General features: G+C 38.9%; 1 protein-coding gene across 1 annotated transcript; it reads left to right on the top strand.

Annotated features, from left to right (window-relative positions):
* On the top strand, positions 1–24,204 carry slc35a2 (solute carrier family 35 member 2). Its single transcript, XM_041800365.1, has 6 exons — positions 1–328; positions 6,914–7,096; positions 7,186–7,337; positions 7,591–7,713; positions 9,093–9,685; positions 19,657–24,204. The coding sequence occupies exons 1-6, from the start codon at positions 265–267 to the stop codon at positions 19,682–19,684; spliced, it is 1,143 nt and encodes a 380-aa protein (XP_041656299.1). The 5' UTR covers positions 1–264; the 3' UTR covers positions 19,685–24,204.

Genomic DNA, 24,204 nt, shown 5'->3' with positions numbered 1-24,204 from the left:
AACAGCTCCGAGCTCCGCGGACTGCTCCGCTCCTCATCCCGGAGATCCTGGAGACCCTTCGCCGCTTCTCTGACCTCATCCCGGGCGTAACATCAGCCAGACGGACCCTCCGATTCATCCTGAACGACATACCCGGGCTCCGGTGCTCCTGCTCTGGTCGGGTCTTCACTGTGAGCCGGGGCTAGCTGGAAAGCTAGCGGGGCGTTAGCCGAGCACGCAGCGGGGTGAAGGCTCGGTGCTGACGGCGGGCAGAGAGAGCGCAGCATGGCCGGAGGGAGCCACAGCCAGGCGGCGGAGGAGAAGACAGTCAGCCGGGGGCAGAGCGAAGGTAACCGAGACAGAAGTTTAACTTCACCTGGCCTGAACTGCTCCCAAACTGGGTAGCTACCAAATAAGAAGGCTGGTGTCATGAAAGGAGATTAAAATAAATTTATTTTGGTTATTTTAAAATAAATACATAAAAATCTTAGTACTTTATAGCTGTTACACCGAGCTAGCTCAGCTAGCGGCTGTAATAACCGAGCTTAGCTCACTTCATGCTGGCTGATTTGGACTAACTTTACCAGAAAAACATGTCAACTAACCAGTGACACCCATCTTTAACAACACTAATGATTCTGACAAAGTTTAACGACTACTTGACAATAATTTTAATTTATTTAAACAGTTAGCGTGCTAGCTGAGCCGGAGGCTAACCTACATGGTGAGGCTAACCTGCAGAAGTAGACTTCGCTGTTTTACAGCTTTAACCCGGTATTTCTGCTGCTAACTGACCCTCTAGTGTTAGTAAATGCTGTTACTATGCGTACAGACCCAGCCTCCATAACTACTGCCAGTACAAGGACAGACAGCTTAATTAAAGGTGTATTAAACAGGTGAATGGGTGAGTAGAGGGCAGCTGGTGACGTGGAGGTTTTGGCTCCTGTGTGGGGTTGTGGTCAGGAATCCAGACTCACATTTTACTGTTGGCATGGTCACAGCTGTAAGTCTGCAGGTAACACAGGCCTCTCTGTCTACAAGCACACTAGGGTTGTCAGGATGGATTATTAAACCTGGATATGACACAAGAAAAGCTGAAAGGCATCCATACACATTTAAGGCAATAAGAACAGAAGCTCAAAACAGCAATAGAAGGAAGTTTAAGTGTGTAAATGCAGGCAGATCTCCTTCATACTTTCTTTACTGCACAGCAACAATTAACTCTGAATGTTTTTGGCAAAGTTTGGCATGTTTTTCTAACGTTTTGTGCAACTTACACAGATATTAAAACCTGTTTGATGTCAAGACAACAAAACTAGACAGCCAGCCATGGGTAATCTAGTGTTTTCTGTTATCAGAAATGGACTCCCAGTCACAGGAAAATCAGTGTTATTATCCCAGTATGACACCCTGCAGAGGTTTGGTATGGAGGACTGAAAGTGCCAAAATGAAATATATAGATATATAATAAATGTAGTAATTAAATGTGTCATCAGTTATTTAATATTGGAAGTAATCAACAAATATATAAACTAGAAAAGCACTTGGAGAGTGCAGACCTCCGCCATTAGCCCTATCTCCCAATAGTAAAGAATCCTTAAAAAAAATCCAGGTGGTGATTCGGATCAGTCCCAAAATCTAATCAGTTCTTCCTTATGCCGTTTATGACATTTCCTGGAAATTTCATCAAAATCTGTCCATAACTTTTTGAGTTATGTTGCAAACAAACAAACCCTGCCGATCACATGACCTCCTTGGCGGAGGTAATAAAGACAATAAAATGTAGATAGTGTACAGCAGTGTTACTCAATACTACTCATTCAAAGAGCCGCATTGTTGAAAAATACCTTTGCAAGAGCCATAATCTAGATGGAGAAATATGGCAAAGCAGCTTGGCTAGCAATACAATAAGCTAAAGGTGGCAAGAATGGTCAAAAGGAATAAAAAGAGGTGAAAATGGGGAGGAAAAGTGGAAAAAGGGTCAGAAAGTAACAGAAATGGGTGAGAAGTGACAAAAATGTGTTACATTTGGCATAAAATGGTCCAAAAGTGGCAAAACCATGGCAGAAAAATGAGTGAACTGTAACTCAAATGAGCAAAAAGCAGTCAAGAGTGGCAAAATGGGTTAAAAAAGAGGAAACGAGTGGTATTTAGTGGCATAAGGGAGATGAAATGGGTGAAAAGTGGAAGAAAATGGTGGAACAAGGAAAAAATGGGCTAAAAGTGGTAAAAATGGGCAAAAAAAGAGGAAACAAGTAGTAGGCTATTTAATGGCAGCTTGGCAAAAGGTAGCTTAAATGTGGAACAAAAAAGGGCAAAGTAGGATAAAAGTGGCAAAAAATGGGTAAAACTTTGCAAAAAAAAAGTGTCATAAAGGGGAGAAAAGTGACAAAAAGAAGTGGCAAAAATGGGCTTAAAGCGGCAAACACTGGGAGAAAAGGGGCAAAAAAAAGAGTTAAAGGTAGCAGAAATGGTCCAGAAGTGGCAAAAATGTGGAGGAAAATGAGTGAAAAGTGACCAAAACAGGCAAAAATCAGAAAAAGGGTGGGAAAAATGGTCAAAAACAGCAAACACTTGGAGAAGAGTGGCAAAAATGGGCGGGACAGGACCAAATAATGAGTTGACAGTGGCTTAAATGTTGCAAAAAATGAGTAAAGAGTAAATAAAATGAGCAACAATCAGAACAAAGGTGTGGAAAATGGGCAAAAAGTGTCATTAAATTGCAAAAGGCAGCTTAAATGAGCAAGAAGTGGAAAAAAGGGGCAAAAAAATTGCAAAAAGCAGGATAAAAGCGTCAAAAAGGGGAGAAAAGTGACAAAAAGAGGTTTTAAAAATCAAAGCTGTTTGACATGATAGCAACAAAAACAGAAGACATGGCCGTGTATTAGCAGGTATTAGCTTGGTCTGAAGTTCTAAAGAATGCTCTGATATCAAAAAGATGAATAAATGGTGTGATTTAGCCGCTGTCTGTGAGTTTGGTTGCAACATTTTAAAGAATCGTTCCTCTCCTCCACTCCTCCCTCATTTCAAGGATGTAGATTTAAGTCCTTGGTGCTTTTTGATCTCACTAATCATAAGAATAAAAGACCGTATGGTTTAAAATACACAGTATCAGAACTACAGCAAATATTGACACGTTTCTACACACCTACATATAATTGTTGGTGTGGTCACACTGATATTTCTGCAGACGGCACACACGCCTTTATTTCCACAAACACTCACAAACATGCCCTCCTGGATCTGCAGGTGCTCTTACCTTTTCAGGTTTGTCCACATTCGCAAGAGCTGCAGGGAGATGTGTGCTAAAAAGCCTTCAGTCACATTCTATTGAACAGAAAAATGCTGCTTCTAGGTATAATAGGAACAATGACTTTAAAAGCTGTACTCTCTGGGTGATCTATGCTGGACAGGTAAAGGAGAGAGGAGGCCTCAGCCTCTGTTGTTGTTGTGCTAAATAGATCTGAGAGCAGCCGTACGGGTCAGACTAGTTCTGTGACAAAGACCGGAGAAAAGTCAGATTCAGGATGATTAGAGGAGTGATTCTTTGGTGAGTGAGGATACTGGTGTAATATGGTGGATTTATCAGCCTATTTTAGTGTCTTCTATTGGCTTGGTTCTCAACTGGTGGGTCACAAAGTCGTTAGAGACGAGTTGAAACTTGCATCAGGTTGCACAGTGTTGATTACTCCAAGCAGCATGCATGTTCATAAATGCATTGAAATCAGTGTTACTCAACACATCTCAACCAATGAGCCAAATTGTTAAGAAATATATTGTAGCAAGAGCTACAATCTAAGTGGTGAAAAGTGGCAAAAATGGGTTAAAGTGGCAAAAATGGGTTAAAGTGGCAAAAGCAGTAGAACTTGGTGGAAAGGGACAAAAAATGTGCTACAGGTGGAAAATGGTCAAAAAGCAGCAAAAACGTGGCAAAAATAATGGGCAAAAATGAGCATAAAGGTGGGAAAAATGAGCAGAGAGTGGGGAAAATGGGAAAAAGGCGGCATTTAATGGAAAAGGCAGCCTATGTGGGTGAAAAGTGGCAAAAAAATTAAAAAAGGGGCAAAAAATTGCAAAAAGCAGGATAAAGGTGGGAAAAAATGACAAAAGAAGTGGCAAAATGGGCTGAAAGCAGTATTAATTGATTTAAAGTTGCAAAAACTTATAAAAAGGGGCAACAAATTGCAAACAAGGGCAAAGGAAATATACAGAAAAATATAGGCTGACAATCAAGTTTGTCAAATAAAGCCTACTGTATACGTAAGTGTGGGAAACAGACTGATTAAAGTGACTTGCAATGGGTTATTTCTGGTGTCAGAGTTTCCGTTTTTATGGTTTTCTGGGGGAATAATACTTCAAACAAGTTGTTAAGTGCAGAAAAATAATAAAAATAATAATTCGAGCTATTTCAATAGGGTCCTCGCACTGGTCAGTGCTCGGGCCCGAATTAAGACACAAAAGAGCCACATGTAGCTCAAGAGCCATGTGTTGGGTATCACTGGATTAGACCATTAAAAGCGTTTTCAATAAAGACTAATGTCCAGACCTTCAGGACATCACCGCCTCCCTTTGTAAAAATGCTCTGATATTAAGAAGTCTTACTTATCCTGACAGATGTACCGTGTGTGGAGAGGTGGAGAGGCTTGTGAATAACTGGATAAACAGTTAAAGAGTAGAATAATACCAGCTATGTTGATTAAAACAACAGGATAACATCTGCCTCTGTTGACCGCGGTGTCTGACCTTCACTCCACTCTTACTCTCAGATAAGAAAGACAAAAAGTGTGCAAACTTTATGCACACTGTGCAATTAACTCTTTTTTGCACACTAGAAACTAGGGCTGAACGATTTGCAAAAATAATCTAATTGTGATTTTTTTGCAATAAATTATTCCTTTTTTTTTCTTTTTATTTTACATTTTACAAACCTTTAACAAAATACAATTCTACATTTGTGACATAGGACTTTGTTCCCCACAAAATACAAAGACTGAAAATAAAATGAAAATATTGTAACAATTACATGGTCACAGACATTTCCAGCAGAGCTTAGTTTATAATGCAGTAGCGCTTTCTTTGGTAGTAATCTATTTAACTCATTCACAACAACCCATATTATTTACACATTCAAATATGTTTGACACAGTTCCACCTTCGCACAAAAATGTCCATCTTCATCTGTAGACTTGCAGTCATCTTTTCCGTTGTGTAGACTTGTTTGAGTCTCTGTCTCCACTCGGCCACTGTTGGAGGTTTTGTGTCTTTCCAGCGCACTGTTATCTTTTTTTTTTAAATTTTTTTTTTTATTTTTGCTATCAACATAAGTATACGAAGTATTTACTTGTGATCTGTCGTGCAAATCCCATCCGGAACAATTCCTAATAAAAACAACTGAGAATCTAAGGGGGCAGTTGCATGTAAAATACTAATTTCTTTTTGAACAGATTTCCAAAACTCCTGAATTCTCGGGCAATCCCAAAATATATGTGTATGATCCCCTATTATTCCACAATTTCTCCAGCACAGTGCAATAGAAGGTCCTTTGACATACAAAGAAATTGTAAAAAGGTGTGTTTAAATAACGAGTTTTTGATTTCCAATTGCAATAAGTCATTCTATATAACAACATATTTTTAGTCAAGCAGCATGCTTTGACTTTCCAGCGAGTGCATAGCTAGAAAGCCCCGTATGGACTGATGCATTTATGGCAATGTGCATTGAAAATGAAAATATTCAGGAGCAATTAATCCATCCTAGCATGGATCTGAGTAGGAGAGTGCAACAAGCTTTAAGCTGTAAACGAGGAAGTGAGGCTTTGCCAGCAGCAGGCTCCTGGCTAGCTACCAGTAGTGGCTAGAGGCTTTCGTGAACTAACGCTAAGCTTCATCAATATTCAACAGATAATAATTGTTACTTTTATTGGCATTATTATTATTAATATTACTATTATTTCATCTCTGATTTAATTGTCATTCTAATTAGTTCACCCCCTTCGCTTTTATTATTTTATTTCATTTAATTATTAGGACAGCTAGCCTATACTTTCTTTATAGCCATCTCCTCTTCCCCTTAACTTACAAGACTGGAATAATATATATACACTGTATAAGCCAGGACACCTTACCACACCACAGATCATCCAACACCAAAGCCATAATAATGACTTTTTTTGTTTGTTTGTTTTTTAAATTATTGTTATTGTTTTCTATTTTCTTGATCAGTTGATTTTGTTTCTTTTGTGTGTCTCTTTGTGTGTGTGTGTTTATGTTTGTTGTGTTTTCTTGTTGCTGTTTTGGGTATGTATTTGCACTTTATTACCAATAAAGTAAAAAAAAAAAAAAAAAAAAAAAAGAAAGAAAAAAATCAATATTCGATGGAAGGAACTAGGCCATATTCAAAAAAAATAAATCTAAAGCTATATTACATCTGCAATTTGTAAATTGCAGCAGGCCATATTGCAGCTAATCTCGTTTGCAGTTAGTTAGTAGAAACCATGAGCAGAGCATTTGGAGATCTTTTGGGCTTTATTTTCATATAAAGTCATGAATCACTGCTCCATTATGGAGCAGACGGGGAGGACGTGAGTGAATGTTTATCTACTCTAGAGCTGTTGTTTTTTTTTTTTTCAGCAGTGTTTGTGACTTCTTTGATTTTACTGTGCAGCACTTTGGAAAACTTGATTGTTTTTAAAATGTGCTGTATGAATAAAGTGGATTGGATTAGAGCTAACTCTGTGATTAATCATCTTTGGCTGATCGCTGACACATTCTATTTCTTCATGTTCTAAGATTGTCCGATCATGCATTTCTAAAAAAACTGAAGAAACTGTCTCAGTTTGTTGCTAAGGAGGTGCTGGCAGGTCCTGTCGTCGACCAGTTTTGAACCACTGTTCCAATGCATGCATGTTCATGATTTCATGTGCGCTTCTCTGCAGGAAACCGGAGGTTGAAGTACATCAGCCTGGCCGTGCTCGTGGTCCAGAATGCATCGCTCATCCTCAGCATCCGATATGTCCGCACGCTGCCTGGGGACCGCTTCTTCGCCACATCGGCCGTGGTCATGGCGGAGGTTCTGAAGGTGCTGACGTGTCTGCTCATCATCCTGCTGCAGAAGAGATGTATGGATAAATGATACCTAATGAATGTTGTTCAGGATTATGTTTGCAGATCACAGCGCTGTGATTCTGAACGCTCTCTCTCTCTGCAGTCAATCTCAAAGAGATGGTGCTGCTCCTGATCGACTCCATATTCATTCAGTATAAAGACACGCTCAAACTGGCCGTTCCCTCTCTCATCTACACGCTGCAGAACAACCTGCAGTACATCGCCATCTCCAACCTGCCAGCTGCCACCTTCCAGGTGAGAGGCACACATTTATGTTATTACCATAATTATACCAGACCGTAAACTGTTAATATGATTATAGTAATTCTGAAGGTTACCTAAACGGTATGATTATATTGGCCATATTTTGTTAGAGGAGGATTGCCTTCATCAGACCTTGTCAGGAGAAACCCTCCCTCTATGTTTGAGTCTGAGACTGTTATTGAGAGTAAAACTGAAGTTAATCAGCTGATTATCAATAATAAAAACAACTTGTCATCTTCCTCAGGTGACGTACCAGCTGAAGATCCTGACCACGGCTCTGTTCAGCGTCATGATGCTGAGGAAGTCTCTGTCCAAGGTTCAGTGGGTTTCTCTGCTGCTTCTGTTCGCTGGAGTTGCCATTGTACAGGTACGACCTCTCACCTGTAGCTTACCTGGATTCACCTCAGTTTAAGATCAATGTTAAACGGATGTAATAAACTCTAAGTCACAGTTAATTCTGGTGTATAAGATGTACATACTACTGATATTTACTGCTGATATAGGCAGTATTTACATCAGATATAGGCAGCACTTACATCAGATATAGGCAGTACTTACATCAGATATAGGCAGTACTTACATCAGATATAGGCAGTACTTACATCAGATATAGGCAGTACTTACATCTGATATAGGCAGTACTTACATCAGATATAGGCAGTACTTACATCAGATATAGGCAGTGTTTACATCAGATATAGGCAGTACTTACATCAGATATAGGCAGTACTTACATCAGCTATAGGCAGTACTTACATCAGATATAGGCAGTGTTTACATCAGATATAGGCAGTACTTACATCTGATATAGGCAGTACTTACATCAGACATAAGCAGTGTTTACATCAGATATAGGCAGTACTTACATCTGATATAGGCAGTACTTACATCAGATATAGGCAATACTTACATCAGATATAGGCAGTGTTTACATCAGACATAGGCAGTGTTTACATCAGATATAGGCAGTACTTACATCTGATATAGGCAGTACTTACATCAGATATAGGCAGTACTTACATCAGATATAGGCAGTACTTACATCAGATATAGGCAGTGTTTACATCAGACATAGGCAGTGTTTACATCAGACATAGGCAGTACTTACATCAGATATAGGCAGTGTTTACATCAGACATAGGCAGTGTTTACATCAGACATAGGCAGTGTTTACATCAGACATAGGCAGTACTTACATCAGATATAGGCAGTGTTTACATCAGACATAGGCAGTGCTTACATCAGACATAGGCAGTACTTACATCAGATAGAGGTGATATTCTAAGCTGATCTGTTGTGGTATTTAAAGCTGACGTTAAGCAACATTAATTTCAGATACAGGGTAACTACAGTTTGTATACAGCAATATTAACCACTAATTTAAAGCCATATTTACAGTTGATATAGGGCTATATTACAGCTGATTTAAAGCAATAATACAGCTGATATAGGGAAATATTTACAGCTGATATAGAGCAATATTTCAGCTGATATAGAGTAATATTTACAGCTGATTTAAACAATATCAACAGCTGATTTGAAGCAATATTTACCGATGATATAGGGCAATTTTTCCTGCTAAGATAGGGCAATATTTGACGCTAATTTTAAGCAATCTTTACAGCTGATATAGGGCAATATTTACAGCTGTTTTAAATCAGAGTGTCAGACACAGCCGCAGTGTTTGCATCAGGAAATTATTGATTATTAAATCTTAACCCTGCTGTTGGATTTGTTTCCTCATAGGTGCAGCAGGAGGGAAACAAGGAGGCGTCGGTCAAGGACACCTCCAACCAGAACTACATGGCGGGTCTTGTTGCTGTGGTGATCAGCTGCCTGTCATCTGGGTTCGCTGGCGTTTACTTTGAGAAGATCCTGAAGGGCAGCTCAGCGTCCGTGTGGATCAGGAACGTGCAGCTGGGGATCTTCGGAACAGCACTCGGCATGTTGGGACTGTGGTGGAACGACGGTGCCGCGGTCGCCGAGCTCGGCTTCCTGTTCGGCTACACCAACATGGTGTGGTGCGTCATCTTCAACCAGGCGTTCGGCGGGCTGCTGGTCGCCGTCGTGGTGAAGTACGCCGACAACATCCTGAAGGGCTTTGCCACTTCCTTCTCCATCATCGTGTCCACCGTGGCATCCATCCACCTCTTCGGTTTCCACGTGGACCTGCTCTTCACGGCGGGGGCTGGACTCGTCATCGGCGCAGTCTACATGTACAGCCTCCCCAAAGCGCCCGGCGGCTCCTCGTCCCTGAGCTCTTCTTCGGCGTCTTCCTCGGCGCCTTTAGCGTCGCAGAGGATGGACAAAGGCCAAGAGATGGAGGCGTTTCTGCCAAAGTCAGTGATAGTCAAGTGACTTCCTCTCTCTCCTCCTGTCTCACCTGGTGCTCCCTCTCCCTCTCTCTCTCCCCTGCTTTCAGCAAAGCTCTCTCGCCCTCTGATCATATCCTGAGCTCACCTCCTCCCTCTCATGTCTTCTGTCAGTGCTTATCTTCTCACCTCCTCCTAACCTAACTAAAACTCCTCCTAACACCCTCCTGATCTGTTTCACAGAGGTCAGGTTCTCTGCCTGAGACCAGTCAGGCCAAGACTGAGGATGCAAGGGGATCCCAATTAACTGTTAAAGTTAAAGTGGGGTCCATCGGTAGTCAGCACCAGAATTACTAGACAGTTAAACAGTCTGTCTCTATGCAGTGCTGTTACCATCCTCATTATTAGAGGTTTAATGCAATGAGGCCATTATGCATGGAAAAAAGGTGTTTTTCTCCAACTATCTGCAATCATAGCAAATGAAAAAGTTTGAAGCATCTCTTTAAAGGTGATAAAGCCAGAGCATTATCTCATGTATAAATCCCCAAACAGCCAACACTCCTTCATCAGCTCTTAGTAGAGCATCAGAACTAAAAACAATTAACGGACTGGAATCTCTGGACCTGATCTAAGCTCCTCTCCTCTCTCCTTTCTGTCTCTGCTCTCCACTAGACTCCTGAACTAACGCCACTGACCTCCTCGTCTCCTTTCTGCTCCTCCTGCAAAGAAGAGCTCCTCTGAGCTGAACGCTTCTGACGAAGAGGAGGGCAGAGACTCGCTCCTCCTCCTCCTCTTCTGCTTTAACTCTGCTCCTCCTAACGCCTCCTCTCTCCCAGCTGTCCTCCTCAGAGCTCAGGGAGGCATATCATCTCCTCCTTCAGCCGTCCACGTCTCAGACTGAAAGCACAACGGGAGGAGGAGGAGGAGAGCCCTGAGCATCTGTCTGTCTCCCTCTTCGCCCTCTCTGCCTTAAATCTCTTTTCTTTACTAACTCGATGAAGAGAAAAGCCTTACGCTGAGGATCGATCGCTTATTGATTATTGATGTTTCTGCAGCTTTATCAGATCGGACATTTTCACCGTGCAGCTTCTTTTGAGGGCCAGCACCGTACTTTAACACGATGGGAGTAAAAATCAATTGATGAATGGAATGGGCATTGAAAATTCACAAAGTCAACCGAAGAAAATCAAAGTTTTTAAAGCACTGGCACTTTTTGATACCACTGATTCTGCTGATTTTAAATTCATGGTTTCAGAAAGAATTGGACTTTCTGAAATTTTAACAAGCTTACCTAAATTTTTAATGCGTTACTCAAATCTCACCTTCCTATGTGATTCTGAATCAGATCTGATCTTTTGGAAGTTGACTGCAGTGTGAACAGGCAAACAAAAAAAAATCAGATCAGAGAAAAGATCAGAACTGAGTATGAAGGCCTGCAGTGTGAGCATTGTTTTAGACTGTGTGCATGAGCAATTCTGATAAAATTAGTGTTTATTTTGAAACCATGTGCTATCAAAAACTATCCCAGAATCAGGGGTAGTTCAAGTTGCAAGCAAACTCCTGCACATTGTCTCAGATGTGCAACTGCATTTGCAGTATTTCTGAACGGAAACACTGACGGTGTTTTTGTGCAGTTTAGACTGGTTGCATCTGCAATCCCGATAAAATAGGTTTTTATTTTTAAACCATGTGCTATCAAGGAGGATCTAAGAATCAAACATTGTGAAAACAACGTTATTTTAAAATTTTGTCCAGAAATGTGAGTTTTCCTCTGAATTTTCTTTTCTTAGTGGTACGAAACAAACCTTTATTACCACTGTACCTGATACTGGGTAATTTCTTCTTTTTATTGACCAATAATTGCAGGCAAACGCCTGCATATTGTTTCAGTTATGCAAAAGCATCTACACTATTTCTGCACTGTAACACTACCAGTGTTTTTGTGTACTTAAGACTGAATTTATGAGCAGTTTTTGATAGAATTGGTGACGTTTGTGATCATTTTTTTTAAATCAAGCAAACCTCTGGCAGAACATCGGCAATGTTTCCATGAAACGTTGGCGATGTTTTTGCTCAGTTCTGACATTTTTAGCTCTTGTTTGATTCTGGCAGTCATTCGAATAATTTGAGAATATTGAACGTTGACAAATCTCCATCACTGGGATTTTTCCTCTAAATCTGAAATTACCCTGTGTTTATTCTTTCCGTGAAGCTGCACGCTGAAAATGTCCCCCCGCTCTCTGGCGGCCGCCCCTTCCTCGGCTGTCCCGTCGGGGCTCTGCAGACACTCTGTTTGTGTTGGTGCCTTTTCTTCCATCTGTACAGAAGCCATATGATTGTTGGGTGTGTACAGTCAGCAGAGTTCTCTCTGGACGTTTGAGACTCTGCAGGTCGCTGTGAGGACTCGGGCAGCTCGCGTCTCACCCGGTTCAGACTCTGACCTCAGATCAGTGTGACGGGGGGCTGAGGGTTGGGGGGGTATGTGTGCTCGTTGATTGGAGCACCTTTTTAAACGTTAAATCATTTTAATGAAGCTGTTTGTCCTGCGGGCGTCTCGTTGAAGAGAATGACCCGCAGAGAATGTGTGATTTTCTGTGGCTGCGTGGCGAGTTCCTGGGTCTGTCAGACGCCATGTTTGTTCTCTGAGCTGCTTCTTCATGTTTACGTTGCTGATCCACTTTAGGAGGAACAAGGTTGTTGTTTTGTCTCCATATCTCTGCAGGAGAGCATGCTCACAACTCTCTGTTAATCCCCACAGCTCTGCATGCTGCATGTAGGAGTTAAAGGTCATGTTGAGGACATGCAAACTCTCCTCAGAAAGGCTCTGACCAACCAGGGGTTCTTACTCTGCAGCAGCAGCGCCTTCCTGCAGATTAAAATGATCCAATGCAAGATAAATAATGAAATATCTAAAGGATATATAAAGTAATAAAGAGAAAAGGAGATCTGTTTAAGTAGACATCAGACCAGTCAGTAATATTTGCATCTAAACCAGATAAAACCGATGCAATTAGGTTAAGAAGTTAAAATTATGGATCTGAAGTGACCAAAGGAAACCAGTGCATTGGTTTTAGTGTGCTCTGCAGGGATTTCCAAGCAAATGATGCAAAGAATTTCCACTGTTTTATTGATGAGTAGTATCTAAAAGTACCAAAACTGTTAAATCTTTGAGTATTTTGTTGTATTTTACCAGAAAACTGTTGAGAGCATCGTCTAAACCAGGGGTTCTCAACCTTTTCAGCCCACGACCCCCAAAATAAAGGTGCCACAGATGGGGGACCCCCACTGTACCCGAAGGTGGTTAAACAGACATGAACATTTAATGCCATACAATTTCTTAAATAAATTTTTTGTACCACATTTGATACATGAGGAATTGTTTGAAGGTGATAATCCACTGGAGGGCATTTTTATCATTTCTATGATTGTATACAAATTTTTTTTTAGCACATTGTTAATCATTTTGATTAGATCGAGGTATCAAAAAAATGTGTATCAAATATGATACAATTGGCTTTAAAGGGTTAAATTCTTCAATTACAACCAAATATTTTAATGACCAACGAGGCAGTTTGGACTTGGAATGGAAGGGAACAAAGAGATGGAGACATCTCCTTCAAAATAAAAACACGTCATCGACTTTGTGCAACTAATTTTTCATGCATTCTCACCCACTAATGATGGCTTTAGACCTAGGGCTGAACAATACTAGCAAAACTGACATTGTTATTTCTCTGATATATATATATATATATATATATATATATATATATATATATATATATATATATATATATATATATATATATATATATTGCAGTTGTATTTAAATTATGAAGGAAATTAGAAGAGGAAATGTACCTCCCATTCATGTAGGTGTATTAGACTTAAATCAACATTTATATATTTTTCTCATTGGGTCTTACAGTCATTTTGAAGTTTAAATATCAGCTGTCTGACAGAGACTCTAATGCACAAACATGGAGGAAGAGAGAGAGAGAGAGAGCAGGTATTCATGAGCTTCATGAACTTTACCGGATGGATCCGTTGACAGACTTGGAATCTGGACAGTTTATCAGCTTTGCAAATTTAGGGTTGTCATCCTTAGACTACTAGGCTCACTCCATTTAGTAAACTCATACCTCCTAAATCTGAACCGTTCATCCTTGGATCAGACTTTAGTGCAAAGTTAGAAAAAACTCCATCTTTGTGTTCTTAAGAACGGCCCGGAGAATGCCAGGATGGCCGGAGAGAGGACATACGAATCTGAAAAGATCATATTCATAAATTTATTTTCCTCACACAGCAAAGATGCTCTGTGTTTTCGGATTACTAGTTGGAGATGTTTTAATATTGTGGAGTTTTTTTAGGGATTTACAGTGAAAAACTTCCTTTCAGGGCCGAATGTAGCAGGAAATAAAATCACATCGTCTGTTTTCACCATTGAAAAGGTTTCCTATTATCTTCCTGTGGGACGTTTATCAACTCTGAGACAAAACAACAAAGCGCCTTCCTCCTAAAGAGCTGAAATATATTTTTATTGTCTTCTCATCTGAACTGAAGGTGGTTTTCTGAACCCAAACTGTGAAAGGAAAACAGTTTATTTTTCTTTTTTATGTAAAGAAATATAAATATATATATCAACCAGCTGGCAGATTCTGTCTTTGAGGATTTACAGAAACTCTTTATTAATAATAATAATAATAATAATATATCATTTTATTTAAAGTGGGATTGAATGACTGTTGGATTCTTAGTTTTGTTTTATTTTGGTGGTGGTGAACGAGGAGAAAACCTAGCAGGACGCTCCGGTTTTAATTTCTAGATCGAGGAGATTTTTAGATTGTCTTTGCATTTCTGATTTTTGTTTCTCAGCATGAGAGCATCGCTGTTAATGCTGCAGCCTTTCCATCTTTCATCCCTGCTTTTATTTTGAAGGAGAGAAACAGAAGTGTGTCACCTTTAGATTTCTATAGTTTTGCCTCCGCGTTGGCACAAATCTGAGTTAAACACTTCAGATGTGGGTGTCATTGGTGCACAGAAACAGAAATAGAAACAGAAACAGGGTGCCCGGGTAAAACAGCGCTTTGCATTGCTCATATACTGCTAGGAAACTACAACAGGAAACGAGTGGAATGTACAGAGCCCCAGACATGACATGGTCAAAAAAATTAACATTTAAATTGTGGCCACAATATAGCTATAACATGTGCACAAATTACTAATTCATGGCTGCAAAATGCTAATTTGTGTACTTTGTGGCCATGAATTAGTATTTGATGGCCATAAATAAGTATTTGGTGGACATTAATTAGTATTTTGTAGCCACAATTTAGTATTTTGTGGCCATGAAAAAGTATTTCGTGGCAATGAAATACTAATTTGAGGCCACAAAATACACTAATTAATATTTCATGGCCACAAATTTCTATACTGTAGGCACAAATTAGTAAATCATAGCCATGAATTAGTATTTTGTGGCCGCAAATTCCTATATTGTAGCCACAAATTAGTATTTTGTGGCCAGGAATTGGTATTTTATAGCCACGAGTTAGTATTTTGTGGCAATGAATTAGTGTTTTGTGGCCACAATTTAGTATTTTGTGGCCACAAATTAGTATTTCGTGGCCTTAAATACTTATTCTTGGCCACTAAATACACAAATTAATATTTCATGGCCATGAATTCCTATATTGTAGCCACGAATTACTATTTTGTGGCCAGGAATTGGTATTTTGTAGCCATGAATTAATATTTTGTGGCCACGAAATAGTGTTTTGTGGCCACAAATTAGTATTTTGTGGCCATAAATACTATTTCTTGGCCACTAAATACACAAATTAATATTTCATGGCCATGAATTCCCATATTGTAGCCACGAATTAGTATTTTGTAGCTACGAATTACTATATTGTAGCCACAAATTAGCATTTCGTGGCCATGAATTTGTATTTTTGTGCACACGTTATAGCTATATTGTGGCCACAATTTAATTTTTTTTTTGACCATGTCATGTCTGGGGCGCCATAGGAATGAGCTGATGTTGCTGTGGTTGCTTGCTGACAGTTCAGTACAGTACAGAACTGCTCCATGGGTAAAAACCATGGTAGTATCACTTTTTTGCACAGCTAAATAATCTCTGCTCTTAGGCTGAAAACTTCCCTTATTTATGCTGATATCATCAAATTAACCCTGAAAACTAAAGAACACTAAAGGTTAGTTCATCTGAGTTTATTCATATCATTTCAGTGTACTTTTACTGTTACATTAAAATGATGAAGTTACCAGAAGAGGCAGCTGAAGATATCGGACATGCTAAATGCTAAGCTAAAGGGATATTACGCTTTATTTTGTCACATATCTTTATCTTAAAGTTCATTTTCTGACTTTAATTTTGTGCCAAACTCCTCAAAGTCTGAGGTTGTTTTCATGTTCAGGATGCAAACTTTTAAAACCGGAGCGCCCCCTGCTGGTGCTTTGAACTAAAAACCTCCTGGAACTGAAGGGTTTCCGCTCTGATCCTGTGGGTTTGGTATTTGCCATCAAACCGGATCATTCTGACCCGTTTCAGGATGTTTTCCTTAAACCTCCTCTCTCTGTCTGCTGGTTTGTGTTCGCTGAAATCCATTAGGAGGGAATGGAGCCGTTTGATCTGTTAGTTTGCACTTGATTGTTGATTTCCTGTATCAATGCCTCTGAATGTGTACATACTTCTTTTGGTAAAGTTTTATATAAACAAGGACATGGACTCAACACCTCTGCAGTTTGTCTTAATTTGTCTTTTATATTCTGCACTCTTTTTATTTATTTATTTGTTTGAATAATTGTTTAATAAGACTAAATCTGAAGAATGCTGAGTATAATCTATAATCTAAAGTCAGAATTAAAAGTCTGCAAACCAGATTATTTATAGATTTTATCAGTGAAAGCCTCAGTCCTGGTTAGATTAATTTATAATTTACATTTAAGGGAAAATCATTAATAAAAACATGATTATATTGTCTTTGAGTTGAAAATGGTCCTGTGCCCATCAGAACTGAGCTGTAGACATCAGTGTTTGATGTTGAACTGGAAATTACCGTAGAAGACGCTGATCTGTGATCAGCCCCGACGGTTCGATCCACACAATCCAAGGACTGATGGGAAATTTATCATCATGGTATAAAATCTGGACTGCTGTGTCGAATTACCCCTGAGGAATGAAATCATCAGAATGTAGAGGTTACCGCTACTATAAGAAAAGCTAAGCCCCGCCCACCACCATTTTAGATAAATTACACAACAATTTTAAATGTTTTCAACACCAAAATCTCAGCACAACAGTTTATATTTACTCTTGTTCTTGAAAAAAGTTTTAAGTTTAAACTACTCATTACTTTGACAGGCCACTCAAGGAAACAGCATGATAAAAAGCAGCTGTTATTTTTCTGGAAAAAAGTAACTCAAGTTTAAAAAGTAGTTAATTTATAAGAGGAAAAACAGAATGACTTTACTTTTAAACGTTGTAAATGTATGTGAACCAAAACAGGAGTTTTGAGACTAAAAAGTCAACAATCCAGCCACTGTTTCAAGTTTGGTTTATTGTCATTTTTTAAATTTAGACTCTTGTAAATTCTTGATTTAAAAAAAACTTGAAATTTTGGCATTTCTAGTTCCAAAAGAAAAGACTTTTTAAACTTGGAAATGTGAAGTTTTTCTTGTAAATTTCCATGTTTTTAAACTCTGAAATTCTGAGTTTGATTACTTGTAAATATCTGATTATATTATCAAAAAAGATTCACTTTTTTATGCACAAAAATTAACAGATTCTCTTCATTTTTTATGTTTTAGGTTGGCCTGAACACATTATAATTTAATCACGGTTTTAAAAAAATCTGTATTTATTTTTATGTTCATCTAATTTTGTAATCGTCAGAGCAGACAGAGTCCTGTCCCCCCTGAGATCTTTGGCACCCTCCTTAGGGGTCCGCAAACCCCAGGTTGGGAACCAAAAGGAAATTTCACTCCCAGGCTTTCCCAGCACCTTCAAATATTTTCACTTTGTGTCAGAAATCTGACTTCATTCCATCAGTGGCACTGATACTGTGTTAGTAAAGTAGAGAGGATAAGAGATAAATGTTTTTATTTTTACCTCTGTAAATCCTCAACATAAAAAGCTCTTCATCGTGTTTCATGCACCAAGCACAACTTTGCTCTCAGAGCTCCAAACTCACATCTAAACATATAAACATGCAGTCCTGTGTTTACGTTTTAGGCATGTGGGACGCTGCAGACACTCATACAGTATGTGTTTATCTGCAGCCAAGGTCAAGCTCAAGGATACCTCTTTTGTCTGTCCTTTTTTACCCCTGGTGATTGGTCCAGAGACCACTGGTGGACATCCACAGCACCATCAGGGGTCCACATCCACCCCTTGCTCCACCCTAAAGGTGTGGATTTTATTTTCCCCTGGTAAAATGCAAGGACATCCAGAGCACTCCCTCCTCAATAGTGCCCTCAGGTGGCCAGGATTCCTTACTGCAGCCTCAGTTTTCCTTCCAAACATGCCTAAAAGTTCTGCACAGTACTAACATACATATATATATTCATATATAAACAGTATATATGTGTGTGTGTGAATATGTTTATCTTCCAGTAAGCTCCATGAATCAGATAAAAACAAACATTTCTAACCTTTAATCTGCTGTTTTTAACCTCCTCATTCATGGAGCTGCTCCTCTGAAATCCCTCATCTATAAATCAAGAATCAGTTTAATGTTCTCTATTTTTATCATGTGATACTGAGAAAATGAAATATTGAGTTATAAACAGACGCTCTCCCTCCATGATGATGAACAGACGCCTTAATGGACTACAGAGCTGACGGCTGCTTCAGACATTCTGATGATAAAACTCACCCTGAAAGTCGTCGGGTTTGGATGAGACCTGGTTCGATTTGGTGGGACGATAGTCACTGCAGAGGAAATGGCGTGATCTTCACAGCGCCTCTGTTTTTGTATTTTCATGTGGACAAAGTTCTTTCCTTTCTTCACCTCAACGGACCGGCACAACGGCTTCAGGACTGCTGAAGCGGCACAAATCTGCCTGTCACTCTCACGCTCCCTTCCCCCGCACTCATGATACCTGAACTCCTTCACCTGAGGCTGGACCAGTCACTGATGTAATCAAAGACTCAGAGAATCTGGAGAAATCTCTGCACATGAGGAGAAAGTTCTAAAGGTTCTAAAGGCCAGAATCTGTGATGGTGTGGGGTATACTAGTGCCCGTGGCGTGGGTCACCAGCACATCTGGGAAAGCAGCATTACTACTGAGAGGATCATGCAGGGTTTGGAGCAACATGTGCTTCCATCCACACCCAGACCACATGTTTATCAGGCATGTTTATTTTAGAGGCAATGCCAAGACGCATTCTACAAGGTTTACAACAGCATGGCTTCACAATAAAAGAGGGTGGGGCTTGGACTGCAGTCTGGACCTGTCTCTTTTTGAAAATGTATGATGACTTATGAAGCACAAAATACAACAATGGAAACCCTGCAAGAATATGAAAGATTCCACTTTAAGAGCAGTAACAGTACACAGTGTTAACATGTTCCTGTCCCTACTTTTTTGGAACATGTTGCAGGAATCAAATTCAGACTGTGTATATTTGCAAAAACACAGCAAAGTATATCAGTTTGAATATTAATATATTTTCCTCATGCTGTATTTAATGGATTATAGATTAAAAAATCACTGTATTATGTTTTTTTTTTTCTCAATGTCCCAGCTTTTTTTGGAATTTTGGTTTTAGATTCTCCTGACAGTGACTTTTATTTGATCGATATGGGACACAGTGTTTCTCTTTAAGTTTGATTTAAGATGTTTGAATTTGACCAGAGGAAGCCACATGTTTAATGTGTAAAATTCAGCAGAATAGCCCTTTAGTAGATAAGTCAGTGATTCTTTCTTTCCCTCTTCCTCTTCTTCTTCCTCTCCTCTTCCTGTTTGTCATCCAGGTGTGCAGGTAAAGAGAAAGGTTCCTGAGTGACGGACAGACGGACAGACGAACGGCTGCCTTCATCCTGATGACGAGGTCAAAATTAAACATTTCTTTAATTTATTTTTATTAAACCAAAGTCCTCCGGTTTCAGACCGACAGCACTCCTCCTGGCGCTGCATTGTTCTCATGTACTGTGATTTTAACGTGAGCTGCCTCTCATGAACATTAGTGCCTTCATCTCAGGATCACACAGTTGTTTTATTTTGAAAAACATTTCACATGTTATTATTTTTAAAGATGGATTATCATTATAATCCATTCATCCATCATTATATTATCTCTGGATGGATGTTCAGATGTTTTTACTGCCATTTCTGAATAGAAAAGATTCTAGTATTACTCTGCAACAGGGGTGTCAAACTCAATCAAACCAGGGGCCAGATTCTGGATTTAAGTCTAACCTGAGAGCCTGAGAGGGTTCAAATTGGACCATAAACCTACAAACTCTTTTTCGCCAGAAATAAAAAAGTAAAACAAAAAAACTTAGCATTGATCATAAATCACTTTGAAATAAAAAGTCAAAATGATAAGTTTAAAGGCTCAAAATCTAGGATAAAAAGTCAACCTTATTAATTCAAGGGCTAAAAAAACCCCCACAAAAATAAATAAAAAATGTTTGAAGAAATGCAAATTTATGAGAAAGTCAAAATCATGAATTTAAAAGCTTAAAATATGAGTTGAAATTTCAAATTGTAAGTCTAAAAAGTCAAAATATGGGATTAAAAAGCTGAAGTTAAGAGTTAAGAGGTCAAAATATGACTTAAAACTAAAAAAGAATGAGTTTAAAGGTTAAAAATATGACTCCAAATTTAATCATTTGTATCTAAGAGGTCCTAATATGATATCAAATATCAAAATTATGACTTGAAAGGGTCAAAGTATAAAATAAAAAGTCAAGTTCCTGTCATAATTTTGAGATGCAAAATTTCAAATATGACATGAACAAACAGATTAATCACTTGTCCCATTTTTTAAATTTTTTTTTTTTACTTTTTTATAATAATATTTTTACTCTGTTTCAGATTTTAATGACTCAACAAGGATATTTTAAATCATCAAGGTTAAGTTTGCATTTTTATCCTGGAGGAAATCTGCAGACCTCATACTGGTGGGCCAGTTATAATAGAAATATGACATGATCTTTCGGGCCGGATTTGGCCCCCGGGCCTTGAGTTTGACACCCTTGCTCTACAATAAGGTACTTAAAACTGTGTACTAACAAGGCAATGAATAAGTAGTTAACAGCTAGCTAACCAGTCATGAACTACCAGTTAACATGGGATTCTATGAGTAACTTACAGCTAGTTAGTCAGGGAATAAATGCAGATCCAATGGTTAGTTTACAGAAAATAATTGAGTTATTAACAGCTAGTTAACCAGGGAATAATTTATGAACCAACAGCTAATTAACAGAGAATGAATGAACCATTTACTACAAGTCTACCAGGAAATATCTGAGTAATGGCTGGTTAATCAGCATGTTTGCATCTACAAAAAAATTAATCTTCAAAATCATGAAACATGATTCAGGGAAATCTGCTCCAGGGTGGTGTGGGTGTGTCTGTTGATGAGCAGTAGCCACGCCCACTCAGGAGGAATACAGTCCTCACAGATTTAAAAGAAAATGCTACAACCTGATTGGAGCACAGACAGATTATTTTCTCATCCCATTTTAACTCTTCAGGAATTCCTTAGATCTCATTTTCTGAGTTATGTGAAGTTAAGTCTCTCCTGTCTGAGATGTATTTGTTAACACTCCATTTCCTGATGTTGCTCTTCAAAATAAAAGTTGTCAATTATGCTTAGAATTGAGACAGACTTTGCAGGGATAGACGTGAGGGATTAAACTGTTCCTGCTTTGAGAGAGACAAAGCTACGCTCTGCTTCTTTTAATCCTCCAGGACTACAGACAGTGAAATATGGACTGAAACACACATAAAACACACAAGAAGTTTGTTCCTGCTGTATCTGGTTCAAGTGAAAAATAGACGAACACTCCAGCAATTAGCCTGACCCCTGACCTTACTGTGAACTCTGATCAGAGCTCAGCCACCTAGCTCTGTGAAAGAGCAGAAAGAAGTTGAGGTTGAAATTTACTGTTTTCTGGCACAAATCTGTGTTAAGATACTTCAGATCTCAGTGTTTTGACCTGTTTACAGAAACATAAGTCTAACATATCTACAGTGTTCAGACACAAACTTTGGATTTCACTTTACAGAGACTCTAATGTGAGGCCATCCTAACTAACAGGTAGTTCATTCATTGGTTCGTTCATTCCCTGGTTAATTAATCATTTGTTGCTGAATACTTTTACTAATACCAGCAGCTTAAAGATTGATCCTGAGATCTTTAGTTTGGGAGTGAAAAAAATCAAAACTGTGATTCAGGAACCAAAGATTTCATCTGTAAGAGAGGAAAATGACTGAGTTTCTTTAATGTTTGTGCATTTTATGTGGAGTAGAGCTGTTTTTAATGGATGATAAAAAAAAAAAAAACTAGGTTATTGATTCAAAGTGACAGTAAAATGTTCATGAGAATGTTTTAAACTGGTGCTTTTAATGCCAAAATAAGAGAAAAAGAAAAGTTTTCACTAAATGAACAAAGACTTCTGCTGCCTTCAAATCAAACCATCGTGAAGCTCTTATAAAAATCTGAATGATGCCACATAAGGTGGGTGCATCCGTACAGTTTCTCCTCACGAACATGACCTTTTTCTTTGTATATTCATTTATTCTTCCTGTTTTCAACCATGTTAACATTTCAAATTAAAAAGCAGTATTCTTCATGGGTCTTAAACATTTAAAGTGTAACCTTTACATTTTTATTTCTGTTGTTTGTAAGAGTATAGCTCCTCAGAGCTGCCTATAAAAACTGAATATAACATTGGTTACACCGTGTCTCAACAGCATCCAAGCCCACTGCTGCCTCAGTGATGTGAATGTACTTAAATGAGATTAGTTAAAACTGACAGAAGCTCATATACCAGTGTTATGGATTTTTCTTGGATTTGGGATATATGCAGCGAGAGCTTAAGTCAGAGGGGTTTTTATCATGAGGTTTATTAGAAAGTTATTCCTGCAGGAAGAGGAGTCTCACAACAGCAATGACATTAGACAGCTGAAGGGAGAGTCCTGCCAGACGCGGTGCCGTCTCTTTTTATAGAATACAAACCAAGGATAAATGCTAACATAATTAAGAATTGTCATTGGATAAAGAATATCTGCAGTGTACAGCCACAGTGCCTCATAGGTTGAGTGACATCTGCACTACTTCTGCACAAGTAAGATACGGCTAGAAAGTTGTTCCTATCTTATACAACTTCCTCCATGAGCCAACTGCTGAGTGTTCATGGATCAATGTAACATCGGGTTTTAAGTTGTGACACCAAACAATGAGGGAGGCTGTCTGTGTATGTTGTCATTCATCCAGGTCATGATTATCAAATTCTTTGTTAAAAGGGCAAATGGACTTGCGGATGACGGAGGCTAATTCCTGGAAATTACAAGGAGAGATCTTAGGATAAAGGGTGGATGGCTGAAATTTTAAATGTAAGGAGACTGACTAATCTCTGAGATTACGTTTGCCTTCTATCACTCAGCAAAGTTTACATGGTCCTGACTAATACCTGGAAAATATGTTGCTAGGCTTCAGTACCAAGCTGACAGTGAATATGTACTAACAGGACAACATTCATATGGCTGCAGCTAATATCTGAAGGGGCCTACATGGACCTGACTAACACCTGGGATGAAAATTGAATGTCTTGACTAATTTCTGGGACAATAATGGTGACCATTGTTTCAAACTAATTCCTGGAAACAAAGAACATACTTCTAGAAAGTTGTTTCTGTCTCATATAACCTTCTCTATGAGTGTAAAATTAAGTCAAGTTGTTCCTATCTCACATGACTTCCTCCATGAGCCAACCGCTGAATGTTCATGGATCAGTGTAATATCTGGTTTTAAGTTGTGACACCAAAGAGTGAGGGAGCCTAATTCCTGGAAAAATCTATTTTCCCCTTAAACACTAAGATATAGTGCTTTTATTTTGAAGGTGAAGTGGAAGTGTGGTGCCTTATGTTGATGAGTCTTTGACAGTGCTGAGCTGAATATTTGCTTCTGTGAAAACAGATATTTTTAGATTAAAAGGTTGTAATCCTCATCCTTTTTTTCTTCAGTGAAACATGAGCAGCAGAGAGAAACAGAAACAATGTAGCGTGGTGAAAATGTCATGTTGTTCTGCTGCTTACCTCATCACTCCTCCCCCTTGATGACTCAGACAGGAAACAGCTGAGCGGTGGAGGCTCGCTCCTTTTGGTGCTGTTGGGACTAGGTGTTAAAGGGAAAATCTGCCTCAGCTGACCTTTATTGTGAAAGTTTACAGTCTTTGTATTTATCCTTTTAATGAACACTCCGATTGTTGTTTTCACCTCTGTGCCTTCTGAACTCTGTTTTTAAGCTTTATGTCAAACTGACTGTTTTAGTTTGAAAAGTTTCTGAGACA

This window comes from Cheilinus undulatus, linkage group 11 (assembly GCF_018320785.1).
Source record: "Cheilinus undulatus linkage group 11, ASM1832078v1, whole genome shotgun sequence".
Taxonomy (NCBI): Eukaryota; Metazoa; Chordata; class Actinopteri; order Labriformes; family Labridae; genus Cheilinus; species Cheilinus undulatus.
The sequence above is the reverse complement of the archived record's forward strand: the minus strand, read 5'-3'. Positions and strand labels throughout refer to the sequence as shown.